General features: G+C 36.2%; 1 protein-coding gene across 3 annotated transcripts in view; it reads right to left on the minus strand.

Moving 5' to 3' along the window:
- The window catches only part of LOC145245882 (serine/threonine-protein kinase Nek8-like), a 182,074-nt gene that overhangs the window by 46,378 nt on the left and 113,780 nt on the right, over positions 1-21,916 (minus strand). For all 3 annotated transcript variants that reach the window (XM_080107604.1, XM_080107603.1, XM_080107605.1), the window contains 4 exons: positions 19,007-19,228; positions 13,550-13,805; positions 7,152-7,304; positions 4,482-4,605 (listed from right to left, as the gene is read on the minus strand). In XM_080107604.1, the coding sequence (XP_079963730.1) occupies positions 4,482-4,605; positions 7,152-7,304; positions 13,550-13,805; positions 19,007-19,228 (755 nt within the window). The remainder of the gene's footprint in view (positions 1-4,481; positions 4,606-7,151; positions 7,305-13,549; positions 13,806-19,006; positions 19,229-21,916) is intronic.

A 21,916-nucleotide genomic window follows, 5' to 3' on the forward strand; every position in this document is an offset into this window, starting at 1 on the left:
TAACACTGATGAAAGTGGCGTAAATTGGAAGTGCTTACCTACAAAAACATTAGCCGGATCTGAGTAGCAGAAAATAAAAGGATTCAAATTAAATAAAGAAAGACTAACAGTGATGGTATGTGCTAATGCTTCTGGAACTCATAAACTTAAGCTTCTTGTCATCGGCAAATCAAAGTGTCCCCGAGCATTGAAAGGAGTTTCGCCTTTGCCAGTATCCTATTATTCTTCACGAAATGGATGGATGAATCAAGAGTTGTTTAAAAAATGTTTTTTGCAAGAATTTGTGCCAGTTGTCCAGAGGTGTTTTCTTGAATTAGGTAAACCTGATTCAAAGTGCTTGCTTCTGTTGGACAATTGTGGAGCACATCATCCTGCTTCAGAACTAATGTCATCTTGCAGGAATATTTTTTGTGTGCTGCTTACCATCTACTGTGACTTCTCTCATCCAACCTATGGATAAAGGGATTATTTGAAACTTAAAATGTTTCTACAGAAATGATTTCATGATGAATATGATAAATACTACCGTGAGTATAAGCGATTTTCAGCGCCATTTTACTATCAAAGATGCCATATTTTCTCTCGCAAGTGCATGGAATCAAGTTCGAGCAAGCACATTAAAAAAGCATGGGGTAAATTATGCCCAGTGTCAAAGGCTTCTGAACTGAAAGAATCAGAGAATACATCTGGTCTAGAAAAAATTCTTGAAACCAAACGGTTACGACCAACCACGCTGTTCTTAAATCACTTAATGCAAATGATGTTGAAATGTGGATGCAACAAGATGAGGAAACTACTGATCAATATCCTGAAGGCAGTAATGGTGATGAAAATAGCGACAGCTCCCATTCTCTTGACCCTAATGTAAATAACCAAGAACACTCTGATGAAGCAATATCATGGGATGATGCAGAAAAGTCTATGGAGACGGTTATAAAATTTCTAGAAATAAGTCCTTACTTTAGTGACAACTATGTTTTGCAAGCAATGTCACTTCAAAGAGATATAATCATAAAGAAGCTACAGAACCAAGAAATTGTAGATTTTCGTGATCGCTTACGGAATACAATGGCAACGCCCGAGAGCTCAATCGATGAAAATAGAAACTGCAATGAGACTCATTCAATGAATAACTAAAAAAAAATCTGTATTTTACATAAATGTATGATTTCTGTAGATGATAACTTAGGTAATAAATACCTAACAAGTAAGAGTAAATTTAATTTATTTTCAATGTTTTTGTTCCTGGTAATAATATTCAACAATTCTTACTTGCAATATATCGTAAACTCAACTTAATATATACTTGAAGTATCATATTGCAATGAATTTCATTTACTATTTCTTAATTCTTAGAAAATTAAAGTTAACTGCAGCACATTTTTTTTTTCACGAAACTTGAACAGCCTCCTCTAATTTGAACGAAGCGGATGTTCAAATTATAGGAGTTATACTGTATTGAAAAAAATAGAAAAATTAAAACCTGTTGTATTTAGGGTAGTGGACACCAACAGATTTAACCTATATCATTAACCAAGGTCTATACTGCTTTATCTAGCATGTTGACCATTTTCCAAATCAGTAAATATGTAGTAATTACATACATTTTTTCTCTAGGGTATTGAGTACAGTTCGATTCAACTAAAGACTTACTAAAGAATAAAATTATGTTATAACATATCTGTTCTATCTAGAGCATTGAGTACATATTCAGCATGAACTGAGTTCCATGTAATTTATTGCATAATACAGAATATTATGGAAACATATAACGCCTCAATCTATATATCTATGAGTGAAATTGTCTGTCTGTGTGTTTACGTTTCCCTACCAAACTACTATGTCAATTTTCAGTCCACAGACTCGAGATTTGACATAAGGGGTATTGAGATTTGGGAAAATCTTTGTAATCGGTTTTTGGCCAGAAATTTTGGCTATCAAGAGGTCAACATTCAACGATTTAACCTTTGAAAAATCTACCAAACTCTTCCACAAATTTTGGGTCTAAACACTTGAAAATTTAAATGTAGGTTACTTGGACATGGATCAAACTTTTTAATTTGATTTGAGCTCAAAACAATAAGTGTTAAGGGGCCAAAATTAAAAAAAATTGACTTCTGCGGTCGCTACCAAATTATTCAACCAATTTTTGGTCTAAACATTTGAAATTTTACATAAAGGGTATTCAAACGTAGAGCAAGCTTTTTAATCGGTTTTTGGCCGGAAATTTTACTGCCAAGGGGTCAAAGTTAAAAAAATTTGACCATTGCGGTCTCTAACAAACTAAGCTGATTTTGGGTCTAAACATTTGAAATTTTACATAAAGGGTATTCAGACATTTAGCAAGCTTTTAATCACATTTTGGTCGAAGATTTGGCTGCTAAGAGGTCAAAGTTGAAAGAGTTGACCTTTGCAGACTCTACTAAACTCCTTCGCCAATTTTGGGTCTAAACCCTTGAAATTTTAGATGTAGGTTATCTGAACATGAGGCAAATTTTTTTTATATATATATATATATATATATATATATATATATATATATGCACATAAAGTTATGAACAGCACATAGGACCCGAGCAAAGCCAGGCTGAACAGCTAGTACTCCATATTATTTAAGGACACCTCACATTTTTGGAATCATCTTAGCATAACGAGGTTGCCTCCGGGGGTGGGGATAAGTTATGGTGATATCAACTGTGACGAAAAGTGTACTAGGTTAAGTTTTAGAATTTACTGAATAATAATGTTGCTGGAATTCGAATCCAGTAGTGTAAGATTTTAAAGATAACCCGAAGTGATTCGTGGGTTTATTAAAGTATACACAAAAGTAAACAATATGATAGATACTAGCTAGGGTAATGCTTCCTAACCTCTCAAATATGGCGACTTATTTTAGAACAAGCAATGAGGAAGCGATCCCAATCCTTAAAATATCTTATATAGATATTCATTTTTTTTTACAACAAACTGCCATATATTGTGATTATTGAATGATAGATTATTTATTGATGAATTCACTATACATTCCGTACATTCCTCATTAGTTTCAAATTGATTCATAAAAATTCCAAAGTTGCTACAAAAGTTAATTAATTGCAAATCAATTCAAAATTATTCGAACACAAATTTAAAATGTTATGTAAAGCATGTTTATGAATTGACCTTAATGAGACGGCAGGCATTGCAGTTTTTTCACTAACAATTCTACTGTGGGATCTGCTGTCAAAATGACACACCTCAAGTCGTCTTCCACATTTAATTGATTTTGGTACTTGTTTTTAAGGATGACAATTTGGGGAGAATGTTGCTTCATATAAGTTGTCAGAAATGGTAAGAAATTCCGTATTGTGATTTCTGATATTGCTAAGAAATGTTTGGGAACTTTTTGCCCCATAGTCTCTGTAATTACCCTTTATCAATATGTTTTTCATCATGATTTTTATAATATTCACATTCGGCTCAAAATCAATGGGCGACCCCATGGCATTGGTGTTGTGACCACATTTGAGGTCGTGACCCACAAGTTGGGAACCACTGGATTTTGTGAGTGGATTGTGAGGACGTCTTCTGGGCATGGTTGGGGTTGATTGGAACCCTCCTATACATGAAAAAGACACACGTGAGAAAACATTGCAACAAAAAATCAAATAAGCGATGCAATTTCCTTTTGTGTTTTTCTGGTCTTCAATTGTAAACAAGCCTATCAGGAAAAGTTTCTTCCAGAAATGCTAGGAAAATTCTCTGACTGTTTACGTTTTTGCAGGTGAGGTTTTGTATATAAAATCTGATTAAAAAAAATAATAAATCCAAACAAATAATTAAAAAAAAAAAAAAACACCCCTAAAAAAAACCTTTCACCCCTTATATACAGGGTGTCCCAATAAAATGTATACACTCTTTAAATGACCACAAAACCAACATTTATTATAAGAAAGAAAAATTTCATACATCAAAATACTGTGAACCAATATAGAAACCAGCTAATTATCGAAAGTGTTCAAATTATTGGCCATTGTGGTCCATGAACAGCTGACAACACTCATTGATTGAATCGAAAACGTTCCTAATCAGTTCAATTTGTATGTTGACACATTTTCTTTCAATAGTTGCTTTCAACTCATTCATTGTAGCTCGTTTTGTTGCGTGAATCCTGTGTTAAACATGCCTCCCACATCGCTCCCAAAAAAGAGAAAAATCCAGGGGAGTGTGTGGGGGGGTTCAAATATGGTGAGTGTGGACAGTACTCGATACTTCTTCTTCGCCCTAACTATCTGTTTCGCAGGTGACTATCAAGATATGCTTTTACGTCATGATGATAATGGGAAAGTGCTCTATCCTGCTGGAAGTGTCATTTTTTATTCCTAAACATCGCTTGAGAACGTGGCATGGCGCATGTAGAAAGTTGAAATAATTTAAAGAGTGTATACATTTTATTGGGACACCCTGTATAGAAAACAAAAAAAGTAAAAATCACTACTTACAAACTTGCTTGATCAGAATTTATGAGTGGGGCCGGAGGGAAAATAATCTTGCTCTCCTCATCCCCTTCCCTCGTCTTTTCAGCTTCAGAACTTGTTACACTTGTTGTTCTAGTTTGACTAAAACCTGAAACAACAACAAAAAACAAACAAACAGTTGTTCAATTCTTAAAAGCAAAAAAAAAATAAAAAATAAAAAAATAAAAAAAAGATTGAATAGTTAGTGTTTTTTCTTTTCTTTTTTTTTTCATTTGGAAAGGTGGGGATCACCGTTTATCAAGGCCCGGAAGCCATTCTAGGATTAGGGTTAATGAATGTTAAATAGACGGTGAGACAACACCATGATGATCAGTAATGGTGGAACTTGGATAGGGTTTAATTATATAAGAGGACGTCTCAACAAGAACTTATTTGCATTAAACTTTAAAACGACCATGTTATAGTCAGCCGAGAAGCAGCCCCACATACTGTATTCCACAGATGAACAATTCTAGGAACGAAACTTTGCTCATGGAATTTTCGTTTAGTTTTAAGCACAGGCAGAGAGTGAGGGAAATTGTTGACTCTTGCTGCAGCTAGACGAGTATCTGTTGCGAATGTTTTACGGGGGGGGGGCATAGATTGATGCTTACTTGATAATAACATAATAGTAACAATAGAGCAGATAGAGACTTGCAACATCTTTTCTGTGAGAAATAGGAAGGCGAAAAGGTCTTCGGCCACTAGATTTCGAAGACGGTTTTGTATTCTGTCAAGTCAGGAAAGAGTACTCTTAGCAGCTCCTCCCCAGATGATAAGAGGGGAGATATAACAGTGTATAAAAGGTTATTTGATACTGGAGTTTTGCATATGTGTTGATCTACCAGGCCACAATTACCAAATAAACACTACCTCTAAAAAAATTAACAGTATAGGAAGAGGATTGCATCAGGAGTGAGATACTAAGTTACTAGCAGGAAGACCTGACGTTGCTTAAGATCGTCAAATCAGGTTTGTTCCACAGAAACAGTTTCATCAAATCAACACTTGACTTTGTGTTTATCCTCTTCAAGTGGAGGTAAATAAAATAATGCCACATTGCTTTCTCGTTCTCCCTCTTTAATATAGTAGGAATAAGTCGAAATGTTGGAAAGCTTTCTGCATTAGTGTCTTATAAATATGATTTAAATTTCATAAAAATTGGATATATGTATTTGAAGTTTTAAGAGGGTTCTGAACCCATACGTCACTTAGATGTTGGGCATGGAAACATATACATACTAGCAGGACCCCTTAACCGACGTTGCCTGGTGGAAGCATGACAGATCCAGAACAGAATCGTTACTGGTGGCCGTGGCCCAAATGGCATAATCTGGCATCCATTGTCGGGCATTGGTTTCCAGTGGCACCTAGTGAAAGCCACTGTCCATGGTTACCGGCGATTAGTGTTGGTTTGGGTCGATAATCTGAAGGTACTGGATGATTATATAAATAAGTATATACTGCAAATAAATATTTTTCCAGGTATTAAGCAAAAACATGTATGCGCAAGCGCACAAAAATGGCCATCACTTTTCACATAGAGAATTACATTGTTTAATATGCAGAAAAATAGTTATTTTTGGAAAACTTAAATGCGATATTCGTTTTCAGCACACCTGATGGTTAATGCATATTGCTTTCACATAAACTGCAAAAATTATTTATGTAGTTCACAAGTTATGATAAACATTTAAAATAAAAATTAATCGAAAATTAAATTCTATAGTCAGCAGGAGAAATGTAAATCCTATTAATTTCTAAGTATGCATAACATGAATATTATAATACTTAATTCGCTGCACCTTATAAATTGTGGTATGTTATTATATTGTACAACAGTAACAAATGAAAATTGGCTAGTTAGAAACAAAGGTTTATTTATCAACTTAAATGCTATTTGAGTTTGACTTTGAAAGTCCAATAAGATAGATTTATTTCTTTTAATTTATTTGTATTTCTTTGCCGTACAACAGCGACACTATTACTGCTGTTTCCCTTGATATTGTTCTGGAGAAATTCTTTGGACCAACCTTTTGAAATCTCTATATTTACCCTCTTGAAATAAAAAAAATATTGACTTGTCGGAAGCAAAGATTTATTTATCAACTTAAATGCTATTTGGGTCTGATTTTTGATAAGGACATCTTTGCGAAATTTATAAGTTTTCATTTTTCTCCCCTGCCTGTATTTTTGGTCTGTTTGCTGTAGCTATTCACATGGGTCGGTGATGACCCTAACCCTAACCTCCACACACACATACACAGAGTTTTTTCTCTTTTCACATTTATTGCTTAAACTATCATGAAAGTTGTCTTGTTGCTTTTAAATAAGACTAAATGTTTATAAAATTGAAAATGAAACTAGATCCTCAAAATTATGAGTAGTTGCTAGTCGAAATGCTTGTTTTGTTTCTTATTAACAGAAAAAAAAATGAATCATAAATGCAGAGAACATAACCCCTTTTTTTTTTCTTTTCACTAAAATCAACTAGAGAAAATATTTTGGTTCTCTTTTAGAATTCAAACTAATAAAAAACAAGAAAACTACAGAAAATATGTAATTAATCCGTTACAGAATGCAAATATCATATTCCAAAAATCACGAAAATCGATCAAGTAGTGTGTCTTTTGTTAGATTATTCATAGCACTTACTAATCGGCTGGAATCCTGTCGTCCATTCGACTGTGTTTGTATGGGATATAAAATCCGAGTGGTCTTGAATGTCATTGGAACTGTCCACGGAATGTTCCGTACCTTCAGACTGGCTGTGAATGCACTCATCAGCACATTCAGAGCATTCACTATCTGCAAAATTTTAAAATAATATTAATTTAGTTGAAGTACTGTAAGTAAAATTAAATTTTAAAATAATCCCAATTTAGTTGAAATACACGGTCAAACGATAGATTTCTTCGCCCTAAACAGCACTACAGATTTATTTTTAAACTTTTATTGAAAAAAAGTCACTTCAGGTAACTTGATTATGTAATAGAGCTGATATCTATTCAATGTAGTTGCCTTTAGCCTCCATCACCACCTCAATACCGGTCCGAAACTGGGAGCATGCCTTTTCCACAAGCGCTGGCAGAAACTCAGCAAATACTCTGTGAATGGCAGTGATCAGGCTGGCTTTGGTGTTGTGAGAGGTCATGATATCCATCGGGTTCAGGTCAGGAGAGGATAGGGGTCAGTGAGAGAAGCGTACAAACTCGTAGCATTCCTTCTGAAGTCAAGCCTGGGTCTCTTTGGACTTGCAGGCCGGTGCTGTCCTGCTGCCACACCCAGGGTCTGCCAATGGCCACCTGATTGCACCAGAGGATCACCAAACTCTTCAGCACATCCAGGTGCTCTTTGGTGTTGACTTGAGGTGAAAATTCAATTTAAAAAATACATTTTAGTATCACCTCCTCCCAATAAAAACTCAAAAGCTGAAAAGGAAAAGCGTGTGTGTGTGTGCATGTGTGTGTGTGTCTCACAAAAACTTTCGTCACACGCGACGGTATCGTTTTCAAGTTCGATCCTTCGGACGACAAATATCGAAAAATTGGCCCAAAACATCCATTCTTTCACTCTCAACTGAGAAGTTTTGTACAAGGAGGGGGTCGCTTTTTTCGCCGACATTTTAGCAAGTCATTGTCACCGTTGGATTGACTATGCTCAATTTTAATGCTCTTGACTTCCGGTCGCGCGATGGAGTTTTTTTTTTGTTTCCTCCTTTGTGTTACAGGTTCGAGTCTGCGTGTCTATTATCACTTTTTTTATAACACCCCTCTTCACCCAAAATGCCTTCTGTTGTTTTGATTCCCTCCCCCCCCCCGCTACTACCACTTTTTTTATTCCCACCCCCGGGGTTCCTTATTACACCTCCACACACCCGGGCAACGCCGGAGACCCATCTCTAGTCTACAATAAAGAGCTTTGCCTAAGAGACGACACTTTATAAACAGACATATGGCTACAATAGTAACAAAGGCCTCCTGTCTTGAGAGACAACGGATAGCCCCAGCAAGTGTGGTCGCATATGTAATTGTGAAACAAGGGTTGTGCAATCCCCCATCCACACACACCCTGAGTTGGCACTGCCTAATTCCAATGACAAAGAAAAGTACAACACCTGGTATTCTCAAGTAGTCACCTGCTTTAGTACTGACCAGGCTCAACAAATACTTAACTTCAGTGATCTAATAGGAACCAGTGTCAGCTTTTATATGCTGTATAATGGCTACATATATCCGTATAATAGATCATACATTCAGTCACCTATACATACATGGTGGCTTCGTTCAGTTTTGACAGACTTTGGATTCCCACTGTAAGGGTGCCTGCATATGAAATTTTTGTGGCAAGAGTTGCGCAATCTCTAACCACATCTCTCCTGAGTTGACATTGTTAAACACCAGTGGCAAGTGAAGTGTATGTACAGGACGACTGGAAATAAATGCCGAGATAAGCGGAGAGCACATAGAGCGCTTAGAATTCCAAAATGGTCACCCATCTGATACTAGCCAGGCTCAACATTGCTTAACTTCAATGATCCGCCAAGAACCGGTGTGTCACCGTGATTATATCGTATACATGATGATGATGATTACTGCATCTTTCCAGATGATCGCCGTCCCATTGAGTTTTCCCAATCTCGTTGTCCATGCCATCTCAGATGACTGCACAAAAATAAGATAAAAGATAGATCTCAAGTAACACCTGTATGCCGTTGTATTAAAGTGACAAACGCTTGTACGACACAATTGCCACTCTCTAAGTCTCTGCAACAATAACCCAGTGACAAGCCATTGCAAGATGACAGATTTTTCGTAAGAGTTATCCTCTCCTAGAAGGATTGCCTTCACCACAACTTGTAGGAGCTCCTACTACCCTACTAATGTCATTTACCCATGACTGGGACTTAGGTAGCTGGGCACCAGAGCATAGTACACACGCCGGTGGGTTATGAATGCTGCAGTAAACAGGGCCTAAGCTCCTCTGTAGGTTTCTGTCAGGGTTACCTCACCCTTAATCTTTGGTTCAAAAAACTTATCCCACAAGGCAATGGGGATCCAGTTTTCTGACGCTGAACACTTGCCATTCACCAGAGCCCTGTTAGCATAGGAGAACTCACGACATGCACGGGAGATGATTAGACTGGGAGAAGCTATATATGACGCTAGAGCATCTGTGTGCTTTTAACACACGCTCGAGAATTCTTGAGCTCCATGATGATGATGATGATTGCAACATCTTGTCAGACGAGTGCCACCCCTCAGACACTGAAAGTTCATGAGCCCGAAAATGACATATAGTCCTGCTGGCGAATTCACATGCTCAAGCAGACATGACACTAAAGACGGTCATTGGTATACATACATATATATGCATGCACGCACACATACATATATACACATATCACACACATATATACATGGAGACATACACAATACACGTTACACACACATACATATACATACACACACATGCAAACATACACAAGACGGTCATTGGTATACATACATATAAAGATATACATGCATACATACATGTCTATAAGCATATGCTCATATATACCCATATACATACACAATGCATAATACACAAACATACATATACATACCTAGATGCATGCATACACATATACATACATATAAACACACATATACAAATAAATACATACATATACCCAGATGCATGCATACACATATGCATACATATAAACACACATATACAAATAAATACATACATATACTTACACATACATATACGTACACATATGCACATATATATATACATACACTTACCTACATACACATACATATATATGCATTCATACGCATACACACATACATGCACATATACACATACATATACATACACACATGCATACATACACATACACATATATGCATACAAACATATATAAATGTATATACATACACACACAAACATATATACACACAGACACATATACATACATATACACATTGATATAAATACTTATAAACAAACATATACATATATAAATATACACACACAAATACATATGTAAATATACATACACATATAAATATACATACACATATACATACATAGATACATATAATGATGGCAGATTAATTGTTACATGCATCCAGCATTTCAGACGTACACACGTCACAGCTTTTTTTCGACACAGGACATTTTTTTTTTATAGACAAATGCCTGAGGGAGTATCTATACAAAGATGATGTTACAGAGTTTTAGCTTTGTACGACAGCTAAATCTCTCTCTCGGTTCAAAATGTTGACATCCAGCAACAAGCAAGAGCAAGATAGCCAGCAACAAGTCAAACTGCAGACCAGTTTAATGCGGGTACTGGTCTCCCGCTTTGTTTTTTTTTTTGTTTTTGTTTTTTGCTTTTTTTAAAATCAGAGATCCGCTTCTCGCAGAGGGACTGCCCTCACCACGCCCCACGGGAGCCCTCTCCATCCCACACACACATGGAAATGAACACATGCATACATACAGATGTATGCCAACATACATATGCATGTGCACACACATGCAAACATACACACATAGTAGCACACAAATACACATATACATACACATGCACATACATACGTACACATAATACACATGAAGGAACATTCCAAAAGTCTTAAATACTCAATGATCAAGACGATGATAATGGTGATGGGCACGATTAAAAAAAAAATATGGCACGGATTTACATCTTGTTCTTATTTTTACAAAAAAGTTTCGCTATAAGACTATCACTTTGGTGTAGTAAATGATGATGATATGGACAAATTCACACATAATTTTACAAATAAAATCGACGACGAGTCAAATGTAAACACCGTCCAACCGACATATATTAAAGACGCTTACATTTTTTTATATATATACATATACATGTGTATATATCAAGTATATATATATGTACATGTATATATGTACATATATACATATATGTACATGTATATATATGTATGTATATATGTATTTATATATAAATGTATACATATATATATATATATATATATATATATATATATATATATATATGTATACATATATATATATATATATATATATATATATATATATGTATATATATATTTTATTTGTGAAATAATGTGTGAATTTGTCCATATCATCATCATTTACTACCCAAAAGTGTTAGTCTCGACCAAACTTTTTATTTAAAAAAAAAAAAAAAAGAGTAAGCGTTTTAAATATAAGTCGGTTGAGCTCCATACATACATATATACATACATGTGAAAAAAGATAAAAGGAAAACAAATTAAACACAGAAATAAATAATCAAAGATCATGTTTTACATCCTGTTTTTAATCGTTTTTAATTTTTTTTTTTTCACACATCCTGTCTCCACGGCATTTCATTTTGTGATATATTGTGTATTTTATTCTCATACATATATAACAGATCTTCCCTTACATACATAATAGATGTTCCATTAATTATGGCGATAAATTAATGATTCGATTTTACAGCATATCAACCCTTTTACACAATATCTAATTCCAAAACACAATGATAATTGTAAATGTTCTATTGAAGCTAAACTTATTATTATATGCATAGTTTTTTTTTCGGGGGGGGGGGGGAATGGAGGCTCATACCATTTTCCCCAAATGTATTAGAACTTTACAGATATAGCAGGATTTTAAATTTTGGCAGTTAACGACTCAACATTGGCAAACAACACATGAATTGTGCAAATAGAATTTTACCCAGATAACGTGAGGAAGCAGGGGTCAGCGGGTCAAACTCCTTAGACAAAACTTATCGAACAATCACGTTTTCAAATAAGAGAAGAAAAAGTTTTTTTGGCAAGTCTCTCTCGGGAAGCAATATGAATAAGATTATGGCCAGATGATGAGGAAACTAAATCCAAGCTAAGTGTTGTAGATGCCTTTGTTTGTTGCATCGCCCATTGTCTTAAAAGTAAATAATAATTTAGATACATTGGTCTCTCTTTCCGTAAGTAATTTCTCTCCAATAAAACCTTGAAGAACTCAGCAAAGTCTCTGTGTGTTTCCCGTGCATGAATAGTTTATTTATCTAGTGTCTGTCTGCATGGCACTCATTTCATTAAATAGAAAGTAAGTTTAAAAAGTTAAGCATTAATCATTAGTCTCTCTCCTAAGTTCATTCACTCCAATAAAACCTTGAAGAACTCAGCAAATGTCTTCTTTGTATCTTTCGTGCATCAGAAGTTTTATTCATCTAGTTAAACAGATGAGACGATCACAGCCACACATGAAAAACGACAATGAAAAGCAAAGATGAAGAGAATAGAAAGATAAGCATCGCTGCAATGTTGCACATCTGTGTCTGTTTTATAAATATTTTAATGGAATGTGCGCTGATAAACTTGTTGCACTTGTGCTCCATCAACATACATATCCCTAACAAACCCGCTTAGCAACAAAATCCCCCCCCTTTGCTGTCGAGGTTTCTAAATGCCAGAAAGCTTTCTACTCTAATAGTTTCTTCCCTCGAACAGCTAGACTTTGGAATTCCGTTCCTGCTACCTGCTTCCTTGACTGTACTGATATGCGGAAGTTTAAATGTAATGTAAACCGAAATCTTGTTAATCTTTCCTAGGCATGATCCTAAATAGTACCCCCTATGTCCAAGTGGCGATATGACCTGTTAGGTTTGAACGTGAATTTAAAAACAAAAAAAGAAAAAAAAAGTAAACACCCTACACATATATATGTATAACAAGACTTTATTTAGCTTTCTGATCGCTCACTGGTGAGAAAATAACATGTTCGTACTCTCATCGATGAAAATATAACAATATTTGTGTAGTTTATTTGTATGGTTGAATTGCAGAAAACATTGTGGATTCTATTAACGATTCCATGGATAACATTTCTGTGGTAGGTGATCCGCCCAAATGTTGCAAAGACAGTGACAAGGACGATAAGAATGACAGTCTGAAAACACACAGGTAAACAACAATAGCTCAACCCAGGAGCATCATCCAATACCCCAACTCTCATCGCTATTATAAACTGAAAATTAAGGGTCAGGGTATACATACAGTCATAAACATCAAACGTGAATTCCTTTGGACTTGAACTGGTCAAACAACTGTCGCTTGAACATCTGCCTTTGATCAAACTGCTGTGGGTAGAACGGGTCAGAGAGGCTTCCTTTGTGGTACCACTCCCACCACGATCACCAGAATGTCCTGAGGTTGACCTGTGATGAGCTGGAGGCTTGAACCTTAGTCCCCAATAGTACAAATGGTTGTCTGTTGAGCAAGCAACTGTAAAATGATCTCCACAGTGAACACGCTGAAAAAAAAAAATGATCAAATTAGTTTGAAGCAATGCTGATGATTAACATAATCAGAGGAATATATTTTGTGGTGGATGTTTGCAATTTTAAATGTAACGAAGCCGAGCGACACCGGATAACCTTGCTTCCTAGGTTGAGGGTGAGTGGGATGGAGCTGGGCGAGAGGTCTCAGTCCCATCTCGTGAGAAACCAACGAATTGTCATCAGGTGACAAGTAAATTATTTGGAGTTAAAAAGGGCCAGATTAAAGATAAGCCAGATGTCGGGTTGGCGAGGAAAACGCAAGGAGGTCTGGGAAGGGTCGACGAGTAAAGTCGACGATCCGAGTGTAAATGATAACATGATTCACTTAAACCAACAAGTTGGAGGTGATGAGAGAGAAAGAACAAACCCCGAAAACAATTGAATTAGTCATTCTAATTTTAAGGGAACAAATTGGTTAAATGCCTAGACAGATAACTAATTCTCGGAATTGAATCGAGAGGGGGTCGGTTGGGAAGGAGAGAGAGAGAGAGAGAGAGAGAGAGAGAGAGAGAGAGAGAAAGAATTATGATTACCCGTCGAATAGAGAGATTGGGTCGACTACAGAAGGAAGGGGAGGATGACGTTTAATAAAACTACTGCGGAAATAGACGACAAGGGAGAATCGGGCAGTCGGTCGAACAGAGAAGTTGGGAAGCCACGCGTGCCGCCAGCCTCTTCTGATTAAGACGAAGAGAACTAACAAGACCACCACTTAGAGTTTTGTAAAATACACTGTGGGGGTTGCATTCCAAGCCTGACGAAAGTATAAGTGACGAGCCAAGCCTTATTGTATACCGAATCACTCAATGAACAGCCTAAAACCATCCTCATCGTTGGTGATTGTTTCCATTTATACTTGTGAAGACTGCCCTTCGATTTCAGCATAACCAACTTGACTTTCCAGCCGTTGCAGACAGAGGGAGGACGGCCACCGACGAGGGGGACGATCACGGCAGAAATTACCAAGAATTCCCGACTGGGCGTTACGACACTAGACGGCCAGATACCAACGTCTAATTCGGAGAGATTCAGAGAGAGGGAGAGAGACGGATGCTTGCGTGGGGTCCGAGGCTCGAAGGAGCGAAAATATAGCCAACCGTCCTTAGGGTTAGTGCGCGCCGTTTTTCACCGTGCGTGCGCGACCCCTGCGAGGGAGAAAGGGTTATATAAATTTGCAGACGTTCTGTTTCAAAATGATAGAGTTGATGGTTCATAGAAGTTTGCCACAAAGGAGGCAGTTAGACAATTAGTTTGGCGCAAAAGCTTTTGCCAACTTTAAATTTCATCTTGAAAATGAGAAAGTGTGTTTTTTGAAAATCTTTATTTATAACAATAACGTCCTCTGCTCACTATATAACTTGCTTCACTAGTAAAATTCTTTAGGTTTTGACGTGAAATATGAGTCTAACTCATTGTCCAATCTCCCCTCCTGATGTCAACACTAAGGCCATCTTAATGGTTTTGTCATTCTTGAAATAAGTGATAAGCTGAGGGTAGTAGGTCAGGATGGGGTCAAGATTTACCAACCAAATTCTCTTAGGAGATTTTTGATCAGTAGTCCTGTGTGAGTATGAGCATTATCATGATGGAAGATGAATCCCGTTTAGTCAAGAAGGTCGTTTTTGGGCCAACATCGGCAAGAATATTGTAGAAAAATATGAATGATGCTTTAGTGATCTGACAGGAAAAATAATTTAATGATGGTGATATGTTTAAGTAATAAGTAACGCATAAAATAAATGACAATAATTTAAAATGTCCCCTCTATAAATATATTTTTTTTTGCACTGAACTGATAGTAAAAAGTATGATACGTGCATGTGTATACGTGTCCAATTGTTGTGTATGATGGAGAAAAACTATGCACAAAAATATAATTTTAAACGTTTACGAGTTCCATTTCATTCTGTGTAAAAAATTTGTGTCTAATTTAGTACTCTGTTGACATTTTTTTTCCAAGTCTGTAACACCAATTTCATATCGTCACAACTCATCAAAGACTGGAGGCCACTCAAGGATAAGTGTTAATAAGCCTACATATGATTTTTCTGTTTCTTTGCGTGTCTTCAAAGCATGTGATAGGATCACACTTTTTATACAGGTTTTCGCCTTTTTTGCTGTACTATTATTTTTAATAGAAATCGTTCCAGACAAGGCATGAAGCCACTTGATGTGGGAACTAAAACAAAAATATCACTCCAAGGACAAAATTCAGCCAACGATAAATATGAGATAGATCGATTTTCACCTAAAAAACAGCAATTCTTTCCCATTTGTCAGAAACATCGTTCATGGAATGTTAGAACTAAAGGAAAAATTAATGGAAGCAAGAGTTAAGAGGCTGACGAAAGTAAATCCGGGTTTGTATTACTGTACACATAGATTCGAAAAAGTTGTCAAAAACAAATATATAACAAATAAATGTTATCAAAGGCAAGATAAGTTACTTTTCTACCTAACTGGATATGTTTTTAGTGTTTTTATTCAATGTAAAATGTTTATTCAGCTTGAAAAACATACAGTGTTTACCGATGTATTGGAAAATCAGGTCCACTTTTTCCAGCCAGTCTCCAATAGACATTGCTTTGTCATATACCTGCATGAGTTTTAGGTCGAACCTTCCTTCGGCCATAGTGCTGAAATAGCTTGTGTCCGAGTTTTTGGTTTGGTTGTCTCAAATTTTTTTCCCCCCTCTCTCCTTCTTCTAAAACAAATGACACGTGAGAAATCTGTCGGACTCTAAGACAAATACTGCCCACTCAAGGAAACTCACAGTTTTTTATCCCTCCTAGGCTTACACTTATGCAAATGAGTACGGGCGTCACTTTCAGTCCAGCAGCGCATGCACAATGCTATTTCTGCATCGGCCAGCATGACGTTTGCCTCATCACAAATGGATCTGGGAACGTATACTTTTGTCAGAATGCTCTCTTACATATGTAATATGAATTACTATGTGACATATGCAAGTCGTTATGACCTCTTATATATTTGATCTCCGTTTAAATATTATTTAAGAAAAGAAACATTATCCATGATCACATTAAATATGAGTTGGCCTACGTTTCTCACCCTAAAAGTTTTTCCCTTAAATAACGTAAAATATCTGTTAAAATTTTCTTGTCCATTAATGATTCTGCGAATGATTACTTCTTTGTCTTTCTAACGTCTAATTAAAATATGTCATTCTGTACATCCTAGACACAGATGTGGCAATTAAATGGCAAAATAAGTAAGTTTACTTCGTTATAACAATAATTAAATGTAAAATTGCTAATCATCATCATCATCATCATCATCATCATCAACAATAACAATAACGGTGACAACAACAACAACAATAATGAAAAACAACTACATGAAAGATTCATAAGGATGACAAAAGATGAAGATAACAAAAATATTTGGACATGGATGCAAAAAGGACAGATAACCCGAGAAACTGAATCCCTAATAACTGCAGCACAAGATAACTTGATGAGAACCAAAGCAAAGATCGACAAAACACAAGAAAACAGTAAATGCAGACTCTGTGGACAAAGAGACGAAACGATAAACCATACAGTAAGTGAATGCAGCAAACTGGCCCAAAAGGAATACAAGAACAGACACGACCAAGTGAGAAAGGAAGTACACTGGGAATTATGCAAACTATTGCATCTCGAACGCACAGACAAATGGTACAAACATAAGCCGGCAACAGTAGTTGAAAACGAGAATCACAAAATCCCATGAGACATGGATATACAAACTGATAAACCCATTCAAGCAAGAAGACTGGATATCGTGATAATTAACAAGAAAGAAAAGTCCTGCCAAATCGTAGACTTTGTTGTTCCAGCTGACCACAGGATAAATATCAAAGAAAAGGAGAAACGGAGCAAATACATGGAGCTAGCGAGAGAGCTGAAAGGGATATGGATGCTGAAAAAAATCCAGATAGTACCTATAATAGTAGGAGCACTAGGAACAATCCCGAAAAACTTTGAAAAAAGAATGGGAGAAATTGGAATCAGAGGAATGGCTGGAAAGATATAACGAATAACAATAATAAAAACAGCTGAAATATTAAGGAAAACCCTTGAATGTGGAGACTGACACACATGAGCCACATGCGCAGGCCAGACAAACTGCTGCAGAAGCAAAACATGAAGCGCTACATGGAACCAAGAATGTTGAAGCTGCATATCTATAAGTTCTCTAACCCCTCCCCCATCCCCCATTACCACATCATCTCCCCCACCACCAAAAAAAAAAAGAATGAGACCAAATAGTCTAGTAGGGTGAAGGGGGGGGTGGAAATACAGAGGAAAGAGCACTGACCAGACCTCCACTGGACAAGGGCAAAGAGAACTGGGATCTTGGAGAGGCTTATTGCCACTCAAATTCAAATGAAGACCAATGGCCACTGCCAATGAGAAATCAATGGTAAGCGGCTGTTGCGATAACGCAAAATCATTTGCAAATGTTATCGAAAGAGGTGGAGAATACTGGAAACCAGGGAAGAGTTGTTGTCACTCAGCTTCCAGGTAGCACCAAAGATCTTTTATGACTTATGTGAAGCTCCTTGTAAGCCCCCAGTAATAGTAATGATAATAATAATAATATTATTGATAATAATAATAATAATAATAATAATATTAATAATAATAATATTATTAATAATAATAACAATAATAATAATATTATTAATAATAATAACAATAATAATAATAATAATAATAACAATAATAACAACAATAATAATAACAATAATAATAATAACAATAATAATAATGATAACAATAATAATAATGATAATAATAATAATATTAATAATAATAACAATAATAATAATAATAATAACAATAATAATAATATTAAATAATAATAATAATAATAATAACAATAATAATATTAATAATAATAATAATAATAATATTAATAATAATATTAATAATAATAATAATAATAATAATATTAATAACAATAATAATAACAACAACAATATTATTATTATTATTATGGTTAATTTCATTATTCATTAAATTCATATATTTTTCAACTGGAATCATAAAAATATAATTATTTTTCAATGAGAATGATAAAAATAACAAAAGTATTTTCAAGAAATTTTTCATTTTTAATATATATATATTGAATATGAAGATAAATAAATTAATTTCCCACTTACCACAATTTTTTTGTTGATGAAGGATTGCACCTTGACAGGTCCAGTTGTGGGCTTGGTGTTGCCAGTGCCAAGTTGACCTTCACTGTTCTGTCCGAACGTATAAACATAACAACCAGGTTCTACAATCACTGCAGTATGGTGGGAACCCATAGAAATGTCGAGGACTTTAAATCGTGCTAAAGTTTTGACCGGAGTTGGTATGTTCTGTCCTTCCACTTCTGTCTACAGAGAAAAAAAACATGGTTTTAAATCGTCCATTTAATATAATGAGAAAATTTATAAATATTTAAAATCTTAAAAAGTGCAACCAAATGCCAATTACATTTTTATTAGTGCATAAGGCACATCTGATTGAGTGTAAATAAAATAGCCTTTTTAAAAATTCTAGTATCTTCCTTTTTGAAGTTTAATATTAATAGTTTTCAGTAAAATAATTTTCCGGGTAAACATTTTGCTGAATATTTTTCTGTTGAGTGATGAATCTATGAGCAAAGATGCCACCTTCACACAACATATTGACCACACCATAGCAGTCGCAAGACAACTAACATGATGGATACCGAGAACCTTCAGGAGTAGGAATAGTGAGTGCATACTCACATTATGGAAATCCGTTGCCCTCTCAAAGCTGGAAATCTGCTGTCAGCTCTGATCGCCACAAAAAGTAATGGAAATCTGCAAAATAGAAGCACCCCAGAGAACAGCAAAATATATGGGGTAGATCAAATGAATTACTGGAGGAGGCTGAAGGAGCTGCACCTGTATTCACTACAATATCGAATAAAACGATATATTATCATCTACATATGGAAAATCTTGGAAGCAAGGATCCCAAATGCAACAGTAGTAGAAATAACCCACCAGTGGCGAGGGAGGCTGTGCTATATAAAACCCACACCTTTGACAAGGTATGGTATAAGGGTCTACTTCACAAGATTTCCAGCTACGGTATAACTGGAAATGTTTTCTCAATCATTAAATCATTTCTCTCCGATAAGCTCATAAGAGTAGTGATAGATGGACAAAAATCGGAGGCCTGCAATATAAATGCTGAAGTCCCTCAGGGGTCAATCCTGGGCCCAACTCTCTTCATGATCTACATCAATGACCTCCCTAAACACATACTTAAATCATTCGTTGACATCTATGCTGATGACACGACCATCTACAGCAACACATCAAAGGCTGTAAATGACAAAGTTCTCTCTGATTCTCTCTCCTCTGATCTCGAGCGCGTGGTTCAGTGGGGGAAGATGTGGCTGGTTACCTTTAATGCATCCAAAACCAAACTCCTATCCTTACATCATCAACGCTCTGATCCCCATCTGGCATCAATTGTTATTGATGGTTCTCGTCTGGGTGAGGCCCCGTGTTTTGACAAGCTTCTGGGTTTGACCTTTACTCCTGATCTGAAATGGAACACGTACATCAAGTCTGTTGCCCAGGTCGCTGGAAAGATGGTGGGATCCATTTACCGCTCCAGAAGATATCTCACTACTGATGCAATTCTCTATCTATATAAAAGCCAAGTACGTCCAAAGATGGAATACTGTTGCCATATCTGGGCAGGAGCTGCTAAAAATAGCCTATCCTGCCTTGACAGAGTACAAAATAGACTTCGTGGCTTAGTTGGAGATGCCCTTTTCTCTACCCTGCAACCTCTCTCCCACAGACGAGACAATGCGAGCCTATCCTTGTTTTATCGTTATTTCCATGGCAGGTGCTCGTCTGAACTCCAATCTCTGGTCCCCCCTCGCCAATCTTTCACAAAAAACACCCATCTAGCTGAATCCACTGTGAACAATTTCCCCCACTCTATATCTGTGCCTAAATCAAAATGCGGATTCCATGAACAAAGCTTCTTTCTTAGAACTGCACACCTGTGGAACTCTGTTCTGTCTGCCTGCTTCCCACCGGACTACAACTTGGATGTGTTCAAGTCCAACGTTAACAAATTCCTAATGAACCGCCCCCTTCAGTAAACACTTCATCAAATCTCCACACTAACGTAATGTACTTGCAATAACCCTTATCCCTGAGTGGCTTCCGGGCCTTGATAAGTGGTGATCACTGTGTAAAAAAAAAAAAAAAACCTGGAACTACACAGAGAATCAAGTCCCTCATCCACCACAGCTTCATCTACAGTGGCACAAGAACATTCAACTGTGTTTCAACCACAATAAGAAATATAAGGAGAGTATCGCCCGACACTTTCAAAAAACATCTGGACATCTGGCTGGAAAAGATACCTAACCAGCCACCAGCACCAGGCTACCCTAGTCCCAACCTCAATCCTCTAATGTAGGAAGTGGGCAGCCTGGGTCCAGTGGAGCTTCAGCTCAGCTGTGTCAATAATCGGCAGAATAACACAAACAAACAAATATTTAATATATGTATTCTTATCAATGTTTTGATAAACAGAATTTTACAATTCCGTTATGTTTCTTGGCATCATACTGTCATAGTATGAGTTATTCCCCCTGAATGCACCGGCAGTCAATAAAGATAAATATAGTTATCCTCTCCCTTTCTTCAAGAAAGACTAATAATAAAAAGATATAGCCAACATGGCTGTGTTCACATTGTATCCTGACTTGTGTCGTGCTTATTATTAATCTTATTAACTACGGTCAAATGATAACATTACACATACCAGACTTGGAAATTAGATGTGGTGACTAGAAAACCAGGGTCAGAATTGACATCTGGATCACAGATCAAAAGTGAAATGTCTGGAAATTTATATAATTAACGTTTTTCATAAAAAGTAAAATATTTATAATTGACTATATTATCGGGAGCTTTGTCACGAAAAAATCAGTCAGACAAAGTAACAATCTGTAGTTGGCAAAAATCGAAGAAACGCGGTCAATAGTTGAGACTCCAGATGTGACAACTATATCTTATGCA

This window comes from Euprymna scolopes, chromosome 23 (genome assembly GCF_053919585.1).
Source record: "Euprymna scolopes isolate OS-2025 chromosome 23, ASM5391958v1, whole genome shotgun sequence".
In the NCBI taxonomy this organism is placed as follows: domain Eukaryota; kingdom Metazoa; phylum Mollusca; class Cephalopoda; order Sepiida; family Sepiolidae; genus Euprymna; species Euprymna scolopes.